The sequence below is a fragment of the Odocoileus virginianus genome, chromosome 6, assembly GCF_023699985.2.
Source record: "Odocoileus virginianus isolate 20LAN1187 ecotype Illinois chromosome 6, Ovbor_1.2, whole genome shotgun sequence".
NCBI classification, from domain to species: Eukaryota; Metazoa; Chordata; class Mammalia; order Artiodactyla; family Cervidae; genus Odocoileus; species Odocoileus virginianus.
Window position 1 is genome coordinate 88,593,141 of NC_069679.1, and position 16,799 is coordinate 88,609,939.

General features: G+C 42.3%; 1 protein-coding gene across 4 annotated transcripts in view; it reads right to left on the reverse strand.

The window, feature by feature from the left end:
• Window positions 1-1,132: 1,132 nt before the first annotated feature.
• The window catches only part of RPS6KA5 (ribosomal protein S6 kinase A5), a 187,793-nt gene continuing 172,126 nt past the window's right edge, over window positions 1,133-16,799 (reverse strand). For all 4 annotated transcript variants that reach the window (XM_020900771.2, XM_070469793.1, XM_070469794.1 and 1 more), the window contains 4 exons: window positions 13,221-13,412; window positions 6,835-6,994; window positions 5,152-5,315; window positions 1,133-2,898 (listed from right to left, as the gene is read on the reverse strand). In XM_020900771.2, the coding sequence (XP_020756430.2) occupies window positions 2,653-2,898; window positions 5,152-5,315; window positions 6,835-6,994; window positions 13,221-13,412 (762 nt within the window). In that variant the 3' untranslated portion in view covers window positions 1,133-2,652. The remainder of the gene's footprint in view (window positions 2,899-5,151; window positions 5,316-6,834; window positions 6,995-13,220; window positions 13,413-16,799) is intronic.

The following is a 16,799-nucleotide window of genomic DNA, read 5'->3' on the forward strand; positions in this document are numbered from 1 at the left end:
AGACAGACCCGAATATTGAAATTAACTCTGGAGACTTGATTTTCTGTTCCAGCGGTTCAATGGTTTATTATTTTATAAAGGGCTGGAAGAATTAATGAGTTTTAAAACAGCTAATTTAACTCATTCAGCACAGGATCTGGCACAACAGTTAGGAGACTGGCTCTTCAACATCTTTCCTCTACTGCTTCCTTTTCTTATTCCCACCTCTCAGTTAGCCGTGGACAGTTACAGAATCATGAGTCAGCGCGTATAATGATACGAAAACCACACACTGGCCAGGAGAGAGGAAGGGAAGGGGTGACTTGGTTCTATCTCCAAAACTATCACACAGAGAATTTAATTCATATCTGTTCGTCTTAAACCTACTTCTGTTCTTCTCCTAATACCAAAGACGAGTCCTTTCACTTAACGTTTTCATATGAAGTATTTTTTACGTTTTTTTGTGACTACATGAAAGCTTCGTGAATTTTAAAGTGCAGCTCAGTGACACTGCAGGTGGGTTTACACGGAGCGTGAGGATGGACACGTTCCCCGTGGGCCCTGCTCCGAACTCTCCTCAAGGCCACTCGAGATTATGAAGGAAGCCCAGCAGTTGATAAACCGGCTTTCTCTTTCCTTCCTCGTGTTCTGCCCGACATTTTACCATTTCATTTTGTCAAGTCCTCCAGAACTGGCAAAGGTAATAAATGTACGTGAAACTCATGACTTTCCAATATTCACAATGTATCACTTATGCCATCAATCATTAGGTATACCAACTATCTTTCTGGATCACTGTCCCTTTGCAACAAAGCCTCTATAGTTTACACTTTATTAGTATTTTCTCCTAGAATGCACAGTTTTAAAAATGTTTGGAGCTAACACACACTTCTAGATATAGTCAACCTTACTATAGATATAAATGGACATTTTCTTGGTTATTTTAACTCTGTGCCTGATGGAATCACAGTCTATGAATTAGCCTCAGAGTTCGGTAACAATGTACCTCAGATTTCCCACCATTACTAAGAAGGACCAAAAGCTAGAAGCACAAAATTTTCACTGACTCGAGAATTATGCAGCCATTTGGGCCACTGAAAAGTATAAAAGTTATGTCCGATAATCATCGTGAACAAAAATGTGGACAGGATAATACATTTTGAAAATAGTTTAATAGTTGCCATTTTTGCTGCTTGTGCTATTAATATATACATTGGTTCAGTAATAAATATGCTACTATTACATAGAGTGCAATATTTTTAGTATTCATAACTGGTTGAAATTAATGCTGCTATTATCTCAAGAAAGGAATAAATAAATATCATGCCCAATTCCAAACTAATGCTCAAGAGGTTATTGTTAACAAAACTGACAAACATATTGGGCATTACCTTAAAATTATTCCTGTAAACATAGCAAAAAATCACTTTTCTCAGTCCTGACATTTCGTGTGATGGCTTAAAAAAAATACAACACACAAATCCTACCACTTCTTCTTTTGCATAGGGAATGAATCAATCGCATTTTAAAATGCAGCAATCATTCAGTAAAATGTCCTCAGCACACAGCACTTGTTTTCGGTTATGAACTCGGAACTTTTGAGCAATACAAGCGCTCTGCATAAGTTTATAAAATACGCTTTCTGGATTTAGAATTGAACAGAAATACTTCCAAACAGGTTATAGATACGACTCTGAAGTATTATGTACATAACCTGACCACAGGAGGAGAGCCTGACCAGCACGCACAGTGTACAAACGAGCACAGTGTCAGGAGGATGCCCACTCGGGTCTCCTCGCAGCAGTGCCGCAGCGGCACACACACAGCCCTTCCACGCTGCGTCCTGAGTAGAAGGGGGATGTCAGGGCAAACAAAGTAGATAATGGGGGAAAAAAGGCAAAAATACAGTACATATGCTTTAAAGAGTGCACTTTATAAAACAGCTTGCTTTATTCATATTTCTTTATAAAGTGCAATATTACTTAAAACAGAGACATGTACCTTAATATTTTGCAGTAACCATGAAAATAAATTGCCAGGAAAGAGCAGTGCAAAATTAAAAACATAACGTAGCTTAGCATGCATCTCAGAGAGGTCCCCAATACAAAGCATGGGACCTTCTTATGCCTTTCTTTTTACTTTTTAGAAAAAGGTTAATAATAGTAGGTTATCGTCATAGGTAACCATAAAATAAAAATAAGTTAAAATCCTCTCTCAATTAAAAAGTATACACCACACATAAAATTCATGACAGAATCTTTTGGAAAACAGTTAGACCTTTTTTTTTTTTTTTTCTGATCAATCACTGTTCAAAGGATGCATATCTCTTAAAAACCCACAATGCCCACAAGGCGAAGCAACAGGTATCATCACAGTCCTAGGAACTCTTGCTGGCGGACCTCTGAGGACCCGGTGACTTACTGTCAGCAGCTCGAACCTCACCGGCCCCACTCAGACGGACAGACGTCTCTGCCTCTCAGGATAGTCGTGCGGGCGTCATCCCGGTCACTAATGGCATGCCGTGCGCTCCACTCGGTCCCGTTCTCCGCCGGTGCTTCCGGACGAGGATAACCAACTGGGCTTTCCTGGGAAAATTCCCCACGGGGCAGATGCCAGCGGGCCCAGCGCGGTGCGCTTCTCGGAGCACAGGCCTGGCCTCCGGGCGTCCAGCGCTCAGTCCGAGAACTGGAAGGGGCTCTCGGGCGCGCCGCCCTCGCCCTCGGCGGGCGGGCCGGGCTGCAGCGCCGCGGGGGGCGTGCGCTTGCCCTGCGAGTGGGAGGACGACGAGCGCGAGCTCTCGCTGGAGCTGCTGCGCGTCTCGGTGCTGGTGCTGGTCTTCTTCATCCTCCGCCTCTTCGCCAGCGGCGCCTTGTCCACGTTCTGCAGGCAGAACCCCTCTCTCTTGTATTTGTTGAAGGCCTAGGGCAGAACAGCAAGATCAAACAGTCCATCCTGAAGGAAATAACCCTGAGCACTCACTGGAGGGACTGATGCTGAAGCTTTGGCCACCTGATGCCAAGAGCCGACTCCCTGATGCTGGGAAAGACTGAAGGCGGGAGGAGAAGGGGACGACAGAGGATGAGATGGTTGCACGGCATCACTGACTCAGTGGACACGCTGCTGCTAGGTCGCATCAGTCATGTCCGACTCTGTGTGACCCCCAAAGACGGCAGCCCACCAGGCTCCCCCATCCCTGGGATTCAAGAACACTGGAGTGGGTTGCCATTTCCTTCTCCACAATGGACATGAGTTTGAGCAAACTCTGGAAGACAGTGGAGGACAGGGAGGCCTGGTGTGGTGCAGTTCATATGGTCGCAAAGAGGTAGACAAGACTGAGACTGAATAACAAGGGAAGAAAAAAAAATGAGGAGGAACCGCCACGCAAGTGAAAGGACTGAAGTCTTCCTCGCAGTTACGACTTACAGACAATGCGTGGTTGGCAACCACAGCTCCAGCCTGTCCTAGGAAAGTGAAAGCCAAAGTCGCTCAGTCGTGTGCGGCTCTTTGCAACCCCATGGACTATACAGCCCATGGGATTCTCCAGGGCAGAATGCTGGAGTGGGCAGCCTTTCCCTTCTCCAGGGGAGCTTCCCGACCCAGGGATGGAACCCAGGTCTCCCGCGTTGTGGGCGGACTCCTTACTGAGCATGAGGGGGCCAGCAGGGAAGCCCTGGGAGCACGGTCCTTGAGCCCCTGCATCTACGACTGCAGGGGGGCGCAGCAGGCGACAGGGAAGCGCTTCCGAGGGCCCTCCTGAGAGCCACCAGCGAGGCTGTCCAGGAGTCCCAACTCTAATCGATCTTTTGAAGAGGGGAGTGCTACCTCTCAATTAAAGGAACCACTGACCGACTGGAAATTCCTGGAGAATGTCAGCAATCTCACTCCCTTCCCCCCATTACTCTGACTCATCCTGAGCTTTAAGATTCCAACCACAAAGTCCCAGCACAGAGCCCCTGACCTCCACGCCCATATCAGTACAGTCAGTGCAGTCCTGGACACGATAATATGCAGAGATGAGCTCCACAGACCTCATCCTGGCTTCCTCCTCACAGCAGCCCGTCTCTGCTTTTCTCAGATTCAGGCGTAGGCATTGCTGAGGTGACAACCTTGCCTCACATGCCACCGAGAAGATCTGGATCATCTGCAAACCCTGCCGTTAATCTCTTCACGCCTCACCAGATCCCAGTTCATTAGTTTTTTAATCCATTTCTGCAGCCAAGAGGAAATGCTATCCTGTCTCCTTCCTCAAGATAATCCTCTCAGAAGCAATGTTACTTCTAACTCCTCTGCTCCTTAGACAATTATCTTAATGTACTTGCATGTTTGGCACGAGTGTGCCGGAATCTACATTTATTGCTATGTAGTCTCAGCCTTTCAAGAACACAATATTTACTATTTAATACCAATTAATTTACTTTTTTTTAATTAATTTACTTCTTATCCCTCAGTTTCTAGAACAATAAAATTATGCACAAAATGACTGTTGAAGGGATGGACTTTCACAGGTGCCTTAATTTCCAATGCTTATTTATGGTTTCTACAGACAGTGACTTGGCTTATTTAGAGAGAACCAAAGTGCTAGTACAGACGTACGGTTGCCAAGAAGGAAGGAGAGCTGGGTAGGGATGGACTGGAGTTTGGGTTTCAGAAGCAAACCACTATATGCATAGAATTCAATAAACAACACGTCCTACGTACAGCACAGGAAACTATATTCATACCCTGTGATAAACCATGATAGAAAAGAAGGTGAAAACGAATATATAGCAGTGTTTATATATATGTGTAACTGAATCAAGTCTGCTGCACGGCAGAAATTAATACAAGATTGTAAAATCAACTAACCTTCAACAAAAGAACATTTTTGAGAAAGTTCTAATAATATGCATATTGCTTTCCTTAGTGACTGAAAAACTTCAACTATTCAAATATCAGACAACTGCCTCATCCCAAATGTCAAATAAATATTTTGTGGGTTTGTGGTGACTCTGGTCCCCATGCACTTTCTGTTCAGAAAAGTGTTTATGTCATGAAGGGATTTATAAAAGCATATCTAAAATTAAAAGAACCCATTTTAAAAACTGCCTGCCCAAGAGCGTGCCTCCGAGGTTACAGAGTAAGGATATCCAGCCCCGTCTCAAACCGCCCGGGAGCGCAGAGCTGGAGCCTTACGTGGAAGGTGGCTTTCACACACGTGTGCACCGCGGCTCCTGAAGAGCCCAGAATGTCTGGAGTCATCAGAGGATTTGAGGACAGCTGACTGCCATCTTGAAGCCATTCATTGTATCTCAAGTCAGGCATTTTAAGCCTTTTGTTTGGATCAACTGTGAGGAGTCCTATGGGAATAAATAAGATATTTTTATTTCATGAGCTGTCATTTCAAACATAGTTTAAAATCAACCTCAGAAATCAATTATGTTCACAAGACATGATGGTTTCTATATGGCGTCAACCTCCTACAAGGATAATTACCTCCATTTTCATCTACATTGAGATTCCCTGGTGAACACTGGCTGCTAACAGTGAAGCCCACAGTAGCCTGTTTCCAGGAGGCTGCAGGCTAGCAGGGCTTTCCAATCCGGTGAAAATAACCACTTGAAACAAGGACTCCCACCAGGGGCCAGGCAAACCCCCTCCAAACAAAGAGCGCTGAGATCTACTTGACTCGTGGACAAACACCTTCCGCAGGTTAGGGAACGTGCAGATGGAGGCTCCGGGAGGAGCTGTGTGTGAGGTCTTATCCCATCCGAGGACACGTGTGCAGCAGACTCTGGGGAAGGGCTCCTCCCTGGGGGGTGGGCACCCTGAGGCTTCCAGGAGATGAGTCCTGAGGGATGGGCAGGGGTCGATGACAAAGTGAGTCCCAGGATTAGGACGAGTAAGGGTGAACAGAGCGTGAAAACTCAGCACATTGGAAGAAGTCAGGTGTTCCATAGTGTCAGTCCATCCTAAAGGAAATCAACCCTGAGTGTTCACTGGAAGGACTTATGCTGAAGCTCCAATACTCTGGCCACCTGACGCGAAGAACTGACTCACTGGAAAAGACCCTGATGTTGGGAAAGATTGAGGGCAGGTGGAGAAGGGGACGACAGAGAATGAGATGGTTGGATGGCATCACCGACTCAATGGACATGAGTTTGAGTAAACTCCAGGAGTTGGTGATGGACAGGGAGGCCTGGCGTGCTGCAGTCCATGGGGTCACAAAGAGTTGGACACAACTGAGTGACTGGACAACAGCTGTTGGTGTGAGGGTGGCAGGAAACAGAGGGAGGCAGAACCAGGCCGTGAAGGCTCCACTAGGGAGTCTGACCTAAAGCTCACTGGCATTCTCTGAAGAACTTTTAACAGAAAAAAGGTATGACTGCATCTGGATATTAGGAAGGCACTGAGCCGATGGACGACAGACACATAAAGCCAGAGCAAGTAGGTAAGTTGAAAGCACGTTGTGAATGTTAGGAGAGAGCTATGACCAGACCTCGGATGAGAGCCCTGAGCATCGGGGGAGGGGCATCTGGCAGCGATGCTGAACCCCAGCGCCCAGGGCCTGGCTGCGAGGAAGGTGGTGGGGTCGAGGGTCTTGGCCACGAAAACAAGAGGGAGAGGAGCACGCATGTGCCTGGGGGAAAGGAGAGGAAAGAGGAAGCAGTTCCCTTTGAAGGTGTGAGACTGAGGCTGTGAATGTGGATGAGGTTGTTGACGGAGGGTGTCCTGATACGAAGCTGAGGCTGAACAGAGTAGCCTGAATCTTTAAACACACAGGGATTCTTGAATAATTCACAAACAAATATATGTATCACAGGTATGGTTCCACTTCAATCGCTATACATCATATAAAATTTTCCATTAGATACTTACCTTGGATCAAATCTTTAGCCTCTTGGGATACATTCTTCCAGGCTTCTCCTTCAAAGGAGAAATCTCCCTTTTTAATTTTCTTCATGATTTCCACTGCACTGGTGCATGTCAGACTTTTATCATGAGACTGAAATGGAACTTGCCCTGACAACATTGTATACTATCAAGAAAAAAAGAGCAAAACAGAATGTCTGCCAAAATCACCATCAAAGCCACTCTGGTTATTTCATTACTAACTTCATCAGCATAATTTCCCAAATATTACAATCAGCATTACTAAGTTTATTTTTTTTTCTTTTTTATTTTTTTAAATTTTTTATTTTTTATTTTATTTTTTTTTCCATTTATTTTTATTAGTTGGAGGCTAATTACTTTACATCATCGCAGTAGTTTTTGTCATACATTGAAATGAATTAGCCATGGATTTACATGTATTCCCCATCCCGGTCCCCCCTCCCACCTCCCTCTCCACCCGATCCCTCTGGGTCTTCCCAGTGCACCAGGCCCGAGAACTTGTCTCATGCACCCAACCTGGGCTGGTGATCTGTTTCACCCTAGATAATATACATGTTTCGATGCTGCATTACTAAGTTTAAAAGATTACATGACTTTGATCACTGAAACAACAAATACATTTCAGACTTGTAGATAAAAAGAAATGGATTACTATGATATCAAGATTTAAAACCATTTTTATAGCTATATTCAGGACAAGAAGAATAAAAAAGGGATAATCTAATCATTTCAAAAGATGACATTAACAGTGGAATGTGCATATACCAGAGGAACTTCGGGCCCTGGCTAAAACGGCCGAGGCGGGGTCAGGGGACACAGAAGAGAACGGATTCTGAAGATGCTGAACTAGGGTGGGCCGATGGGACAAGAAACCTGATGGAGAAACTACTGCCACGGAAACACCTGTTTGAGACTCAAGACTCAACATCCTGGCAAGGATGCCTGGAGCCAGTGAGAGCAGTCAGCTGAAATGCTTCCTGAAGCTCGGACAAACCTGTGAGCTGGGACGAGCAGACGCCCTGACTCATAAAGCCAGTGCTGCAAGCTGTGACGTGTACACGGCGCGCTCAGAGTCGACCTGAGGAGGGCCAGAGGTGCTGCAAGGTAGTGCATGGGCGCATGCCACCCCTCCTCTCTGGTGCACCAAGGCCTCGTCCCTAACTCACACCTACGACCTCACTGAGGAGGGATCCCAGTGATCAGCTGATGAAAGAAGAGAGGAAACTGGGCCTACTTGTCGGACAGACTGGCATTCTTTCTCTTGGGCAGTGTCAAGCATATGGAAAGCTCGTGACGACACCAGCTCAGGGTGGGGCTGGAGTTCTGTCCTTGAGAATCAGTGGCGATCCGTCGGTGCTGGGTCCCCCATACCTAGGTTCTGTGGGTGCAGGGCTCACAGAATTCATGTTTCCTCTTCCTGCAGCATTACGGTCTGCTATTAAGAGGTCTTTGTTCTGTGAGCGCACCTGCTCAGCTCCACTTGGTGACAGTAGGTGGCAACTCACCCACCTCTGTTCGCCTCTTCCCTGCCTCCCTCCTGCCTCCCTGGGATTCTGGTCCTTAGTGAAAGTGAAAGTCGCTCAGTCGTGTCTGACTCTTTGTGACCCCATGGATGATTCTCCAGGCCAGAATACTGGAGTGGGTAGCCTTTCCCTTCTCCAGGGGATCTTCCCAACCCAGGGATCAAACCCAGGTCTCCCGCATCGCAGGCGGGTTCTTCACCAGCTGAGCCTCCAGGTCTGGTCCTTAGGAACATGACAAAACGTAAGCCTTCACTTCAGGTTCTACTTTCCACGGGAACCCAGGCTAAAACAGCTTTCTCTTGTTGATAAACACTTGACTTGTCTCCAATCTGCGGCACCTGGAGCCTGCTGCTCTGTATCTCTGTGCACGTCTCCTCCGGTCCATAGAGACAGACATGTCTGTTGACTACATCCCTGAGATGGAAACTGCTGGGCCATTCGGCCTGCGAGTTCAGCAGATACTGAGCAACGGGTTTCAAGAATCTGCTCCCCTTCTTAATCTCACCCCACCTCCTAACACATACGTGGGTGACGAAACATAAAGAAGTATCCTTTCTATTTGAGTTTTCTTGCTCTGCTGTGTAAATAATTCAACAAGCTGTTGGGTGGAAAGATGAATTCACCATCTTTGGAAATATTTATAAAGGAGAGTGGTGATAGGGACTTTGTAAAAAGATCCCTTTTCTGGAAGAGCTAGAATTAGACAACTTTAGGCTCCTCTCAACTCCAAGATCTTAGAATTTAGTTGATTATCCAGGAATCAACTTCTGTTAAGAATAATTCTGTGTCTGCAAACTGTTGGCAAAGGTTGTGATAAGAAATTATCCATATACATAAAGATGTGTGTGTGTGTGTGTGTGTGTGTGTGTGTGTGTGTGTGTGTGTACACACAAGAAGAAGCTGGGGAGAAAGCAAAAGTAAATGTGGTAACATGCTAAATGTTCACTGTGTTCTTCTCCCAAATTTTCTCTAGGTCTGAAATTTTCAAAATACAATTTTGAGAAGAAAGTGGAAAAATATGAAATCCTGAATAAAGTGGAAAAATATGAAATCCCGAATAAAACACTTGGAAGAAATATGTTTTAACCGTTATTATATTCCATCCCATGGGTATGCTATATATACCTATGGAATAGCATATAATCCTATGCTACATTTTCTAAACACTGTCTGTTAAGCTTTGAATTACTGTGTGCCTTAAAAATTCATGTGCTGAAAAGTCACACTCTCCTCAACGTGGCTGAATTGAGGACAGGACCTTTACGGAGGTGAAGGTAATGGGGATGCAGGACCTTCATCCACGAGGGTGTCCTTGCAGAGACCAGGGAGTTGGCCTCCTCTCTCTCCGAGCTCACGCGAGGAGAAGCCACGTGAGGCCCCCATGAACAGGTGGCTGTCTGCAACCAGCGGGGAGAGCCCTCACCAGATACCAGCCTGCTGGCTCCCTGGAACTGGACCTCCCAGCCTCCAGAACTGTGAAATAAAACTCTGCTGCTCAAGTCACCCTGTGTGCACTGTTCCGTCATAGCGGCCCTGAGCAGACTACGACACGGGGTAAGCTCTATTTTAATCAGAGTCCTGAGTGCTTCCAATGAACTGCTCATCCATGAGGTAGACTGAGTTGTAACCAAAGCCACACGTGTGACACGATGCATCTTTCTCAAGTATTTGCTTTACCCAGTGACGATAACGTAAGTTATCTTCATATTAAAGTATCCACATTTGTGTTCATCACATGCAACATGTCAAAGGGTCACAGACTTGTAAGGCAAACAACTCCAAATAAATTTTGTGCCTACTATGGGACAGCTCAAATCTAGATCCTCTGGGGAGAAGCACTCATTATATGGAAGAGTTTACAAGGCCTTCTTCTTTTTCCTTGGACAGTTTAATGCAGGCGCTAACTTAGCTTTTCTTATGTAAGTACTGGCGTGGCCAAAAACTTTGTTCGGGTTTTCCATGGGCTGTAACAGAACTTGAATGAAATTTTTGGTCAACCCAGTATTTCATTTTATATCTCTAAAAGGCAAGGATTTTTAAAATCCCACAACCACAACCTATGATTGCACTGAAAAACAATTAGCAGTAATGCCTTTGTATCATCCAATATCCAGTCAATAATCAAATTCCCTCAATTGTGTTATACACACTGCATACCAATATAATCACATTTGTATGACAGAGTTTGAATTTAACAAATAGAATTAAAATTAGAATTTGTTTGAAGTAAAATGAATTCAAGTAAAATGTAAACATCGTTTCTTAAGTGTCTTTTAATCTACAGGTTCCCAGTCTACTTTTCTCATAACTTTATTTGCTGGAGTAATGCGGTTGTTTACCCTGTAGAACGCCAGCAGTCTGGGCACTGTGACTATAAACTGGTGGTATCCTTTAATCTGTTCTTTCCTACTCCTGTTTAAGAGTTGACAGTTAACATCTAGAAAGAAGCCTGGCTTCTCTCCAGCCATTACACGAGGTTATTTCCATAGATAAGGCATTTGGAGGCTCTAAAATACCTGTCTGCATGTCTAAGAGTGTCTTTTAAAACCTTAAAAAGTATGATAATTACATTTGGCCTGTATTTAAGTAAAGGCTCTTTTACAACGGGGAAGTCCTGTATTATTGCTAAAAAAGAAAGGCTCTTTTTTATTTAGATGAGTTTTTTAGGAGAGTGCTACTGTAATCAGTTTAAGTCAAACAAAACTCAAATCTACAGAAGTTAGCTGTTTAAATCATACTCATAAATATGTAGTTTAATTTGCAAATTATAAATGATGACTTAAAACTGCTGAAATAAAAACCTATAGCTTAAAAATAAAAGAACCATCTTGCAAGGACAACTGGCTGCCACTGGGGGAAGACAAACTGACACCAAAATAAACCCAGATGGAGGGATGAGCACAGAAATAAATATCGTCCCAAAGGGAAATTAAGAGGGCTGCAGTTGGAGTGCCAATCTGACATCAAAGCCAGATACCATAAAGGAAAAGACTGACACATCCTGCGTGAAGTCTCTGCAGTCGTGTCCAACTCTGTGACCCTATGGACTGTAGCCCGCTAGGCTACACGGGATCCTCCACGGGATCCTCCTGGCAAGAAGACTGGAGTGGGTTGCCATGCCCTCTTCCCTATGGGATCTTCCCCACCCAGGGATTGAACCCATGTCTCTTATGTCTTCTGCACTGGCAGGCAGGTTCTTTACCACTAGTGCCACCTGGGAAGCCCAACATATTTGAATTTTGCTTTTAGAGGGGTTTAAATAGATATGTTTTTTTCATTTAAAAATTTTTTTACATAATTTTTTTAAATTTCTCCATTAAAACATAAAAATTAAAAAAGCTTCTCTATTTAAACCTCTCTAAAAACAAAATTAAAACCTCATATAACTGTGAACAAAGTTTTCAAAGAAATGACAAACCAGAAAAAACATTTCCAACATTAATGTCTGACAAAGGATTAAAATCCTTAATAGAGCTTTAAGTTTCAATATGAAAAATTTCCCCATGGGAAAGTAGGCAGAGCTCATAAACAGCAATTCATAAAAGAGAAAATTAAAATGTTCAAATACATGAAAAGATGCACACACTAAATACTCATCAAAGAAAATGCATGCAACTTGTAATAACCATAGGAAGTAATTTAGACTGAAATTGATAGTATCCCATGTATTCACATACAGCTGATGAGAACATGATCTGGAAACCTTCTAGAAGGAAATACAGCCATATATGTCAAAATAAGGATGTATACACCCCTCTCCTAGGAGTCTAGTCTAAGGAAATAGATCAATGCAAGTACATATATCAAAAATATTCATTTGTGTGGCTTATAATTAGTGAGAGGCTAGAAAATGCTAACTGCTCATTAGTAAAGAAATGTTAAACTCTGGAGACCCAAACTACATATCACATAATCTCATTTGTTAAAAACCTAAATACATATCTACAAACAGACAGAAACACGTGCAGAAAGACATGCAGCGCACACAGCACGGGGGAGGGGCAGGCAGAGGGGAAGAGCTGATACAGCATCATCTCTACATGGTGAGACTACGCGTGGTTTCACTGTGCTCCTGTATCATTCTCTATGTCTGAAAGCTTCTCCCTATGATTAAGCATTACGAATTGTATGCAGAAAAAATAAAGCTATTTTGAGGGAAAAAAAAAACATGCTGAGATTTTTCTAGCTCATGTTGTTTCTGATCCTGGCTGCCAAGGAGGTTTTGTGAAAAGCATGCTTACCATGATTACTATAAGTTACTATGAATATTTTAAATTTTATTTATTAATTTGTTAATTTATCCTAAGTGATATTCCTCAATTGCTTTTTGGGCTGAAAATCTCAGAGAATATACTTTTAAATATTTTTCCATTAATGAGTCACTTTGCTAGTTCCATATTATATCTAATATGCATAGCTTATGAAAATAGACTATTGCTTCTTTAAAAATACATATATATAACTGTATTTCACACAAAACACAGTTGCCTTAAATATTCTAAATAAACCAAAATAAAAATTCCTACATTTTCTCCAATATAAATTTTAAGAAAGGGAAATAGTTTTCAGTCAGGCCTTTTACTGTTTGTGCAGAAAAGAAATCAATTTGCCAATTTTTTTTTAATGAATTTAAGAAAAACCTAGAGGGGTAGGATAGGGGTGTGAGAGGACAGGGTGATGTATGTACACATGTAGCTGATTCACCTCATTGTATAGCAGAAACAAGCATGACATTGTAAAGCAATTATATCCCAGTGGGGAAGAAAAAAGACAGACAGACAGCAAAGGGAGAGATGCAGGGGACACAGAGAACCCAAGGGGTTGATGGCATGGCCGATACAAACTCACCAAAATGACGCCCAAGCTCCAGAGGTCGCAGGACTCATCATAGCCATTGTGATTCAAAAGCTCTGGGGCAGCGTAGTGAAGAGTGAAGCACGGCGTCTTCAGAGGCTGATTATCAGGTGGCTTCAAGCGTGCAAACCCAAAATCAATGACTTTAATTTCCAAATTGTCATTTTCATCAGTAAACAATAAATTCTGCAAGATAAAAAGTTTCTCATTAAAATGTCAGGGGCCCTGGAGAGGCATTTTGCAACATTATCTATTAATATTTACATTGGACTCAGACACAGAGATCTGACTCGGTGGGTTAGGAGTGGGATCCCAGCATCCGCTGCTCTCTGCTTTAGCTTTCTGGACCACCTCGAGTTTACAAGGTCACGAGGGACACTCCCAATGGTGTGATGCCCCTTCTTCGTCTTTTGCTTGTGGCCTGTCTTCTACTTCTTCCACCAACCTCCCTTCCAACCTGGCTCTCAGGCATCTAATCCTCCTTTAGAGATGTCACCAAACTGAAGCTGAAAACTACTATATTTTCTTCTGGCATTTACTGTTCTTTTCTGGCATTTATCAGCTCTGCAATATTAGTTCAATGTCTTCACCCATATTAGACCGTAATTCCATGAGGTCAAGAACTGTGTCTATCTTACTCATGACTTTCTCACGTAGCAGGTGGTTTGGTAAATATTTGTCTGTTGAATGAAGTCAAATAAAATAGTTATATAATATCTAGCAAAACAGTTAACAATATTTGGTAAAACCTATTAAAGAATACATGGTGGAGCCATGCATTTCAGAAATATTTTCTCCAAAACAGTTAACACTTGAACATTTTTTGATGCTTATGGAGATTATCCCTCTATTATTCAGAAAACGTATTTTCCAAGCCTTCTCAATCACTAAGGTTTTACTGATTCCTTTTGTTTTGTTTTTATCTGCACCACGCAGCATGCAAGATCTTAGTTCCTCCACCAGGGATCGAGCCCACGCTCCCCGCACTGGGAGTTCCCCTCTTAGCCACTGGACTGCCAGAGAAGTCCCTGATTACTTCTGTATTTACCACTTGGTTAAACAATCTAACTATACTGGTGTGCAAATCATCATTTTTATTAGTACATCAAGCTAGTACCCACAGTAAGTGAATCTGATAATATTGTCTTTAGCCATCCTAACAAAATCTAGTATGAACATTAAATTATTGCCCCAGCTCTGGAACATCATTTGCTTTTTAATATCACTCAAAGTGAAAGAAAATATATCATAGAAGGCTTCATTGATACAAAGAAGAAAAATCTTCTAGGCCCCCTTTCAAAAGTTAAAAATGAATGAAGTGGGAGGAAAGAAACAAAAAAAATTAGCTGAAAGGTTTTCTTAAATTTTCTATCATACTAAATGCTTAATCCTGAATCTTTGATGGAACTTAAATGTGAATATAATTCAATGGAAGGCCTCGCCACAGCTGCAGTCACACTGGCGTTCAGGCAGGAGAACCTGGAGAGCGCCCAGCAGGTGGCCCCGGGCTCTCCTGCCGCAGAAGGCGCTGGGCTGCGGCGCAGAGCAGCGGGTGAGGCGCCCGGCCTGTCCCCGCTGAGCCCGAAAGTCTCTGGCAAGGACTTCAGTGTCTCCTATACTAAGACTGGCTAAGGACTCCCTTGTTCACAGATCTTGAAAAGGAGGAGACGTGGCATTCCCCTCTTCACTCCTCTCCCAACTCTCAAAGTGGAGCTGGGCGTACATGGTCAGGAGTGGCAGGAAGTCACCACTCAAACCACTTATGTCCTTGTCTCAAGCTGTGCCAGGAACTAATTTGATAAAATTTCTCAATCTTTCAAGAATATGGGGATCAGTTTGAAACATACAAAGCAGCCTACTAAGAATGTCAGCCAGCTTCTAAATTTATTTGATTCTCACCACCTAGAAGTTATCTTGCCTGTGTAGAATATGAATACCACATAAATAGCTACCAAAACAGACATAAACAGATCTTGAAATGCTATCAATGTGAAAGGGATTAAACTTTTGGCTTGAAAATAATATAATCAGCCACTTAAAAGTCAAAGTGAAAGCCATTTTATTATGACAATGTTAGTACAAAGGTACATTTTCATGTCTCCAAAACACGTGTTAGTTTAGGGCTATCACAGTAGCAGGATGTCCTATATAATGAGACAGTTCTACTTTTTAAATGCCTACTTGAAACAAAATCTTTTTAACAAAGCTATGTGAGTGTTTTTTTAATCAGTAAAATCGGAAGGCGAATTTAAGTTCTGTTGGAGAGGACAGTTGCATTGTTTGAGGCTCATGAGGGGACAGATGGCCAGTTATCAAAGAATAAAACATGTGAAAATGAATTCTAGACAGTCATGGAGCAGATCTTTTCAATTAAAAAAATTACATGCTTGTTCCTTGTCTATCAAAAAAAGCATTTAAGTGGTATGTGTTCACATTTAAAAATAGACAGTTAATCTCCAATGTACGGAGTGCCATATTTTCAGTGGGCGTAGCGTGGGAGAGCGAGAACTGAGATGCAGGAAGCAGAGGGGCAGCTATCGTAGCTGCCAGCTCATAAAACACAATTCACTTTTGATTAATTACGAGTAATAGGAATAACAATAATAGAAAGTACACAGAAGTTTAAATACTTTAGGAATCAGTCAGTTATATCCAGAGAATTCCATTTTCAAAACATCCTCTTCCTACCAGTAACCTAAGGTACTTAACCAAAACGCATAAATGGTGCTTTTTGAGAGAGATTGTTTCATAGTCTAACACAAAAATAAGCACCAAATTATTATTTTAAATATACTTGAAAATGCATTACAATCACATAGCAATTAAAACTGAAATTCTATTTTAGAGAGTAAATATATATAATTTTGCCTATGGTAAAGGATGATTCACTGTTTTCCTTTCATAAAGTAGTGGGTTTTGTTTTTCAATTTGCATTATTATTTTGATGATTTTCTAAAAGGGAGGAATTTTCACATTTTTGATACTAAAAAGGGATTATTCTAGAGTTAGACCCTTCTTTCTTAACCTTTTGAAAGAAAAAATATATGAAAAGCTGCTACTTCTGCACTGCTACACAGTTCTATAAATACTGCAGTAGGTGAGCAAAGAAAAGCACATGTAAAGATCACATAACTAATTAAACCAAGACAATGCTTTAATATTCAAAACAGGATTATATACGTCCCTATTAATGAGCTCATCAATTTGATTATGAAAGTGAAAGATAAGCTTTCAAAATGCAACCATTTAAAAAAAATCCCTCTAAAATGGTATACATATAGGAGGGATATTATTTCCTGCTACAAAAATTTCCATTGCTATTTTTAGTCCACAACTGTTGCATAAAGTATTTCTTCCATAAAAGGCTCTCACACTTACAAATATAACCTCGAGACGATCAGCTGGCAAAAAAAAGAAAAGACAGATTTATTTTAGACTGAAATAGAATAGGAAAAAAATCCAAGAAACATGGTATTTGCAAGTATCTATTTAGAAAAAAATCCCTGAAAATACCGCCCCCCCCAAAAAAAAAGCCCACACATGTCTAGGGGACACTTAATAATGATGCTAGAT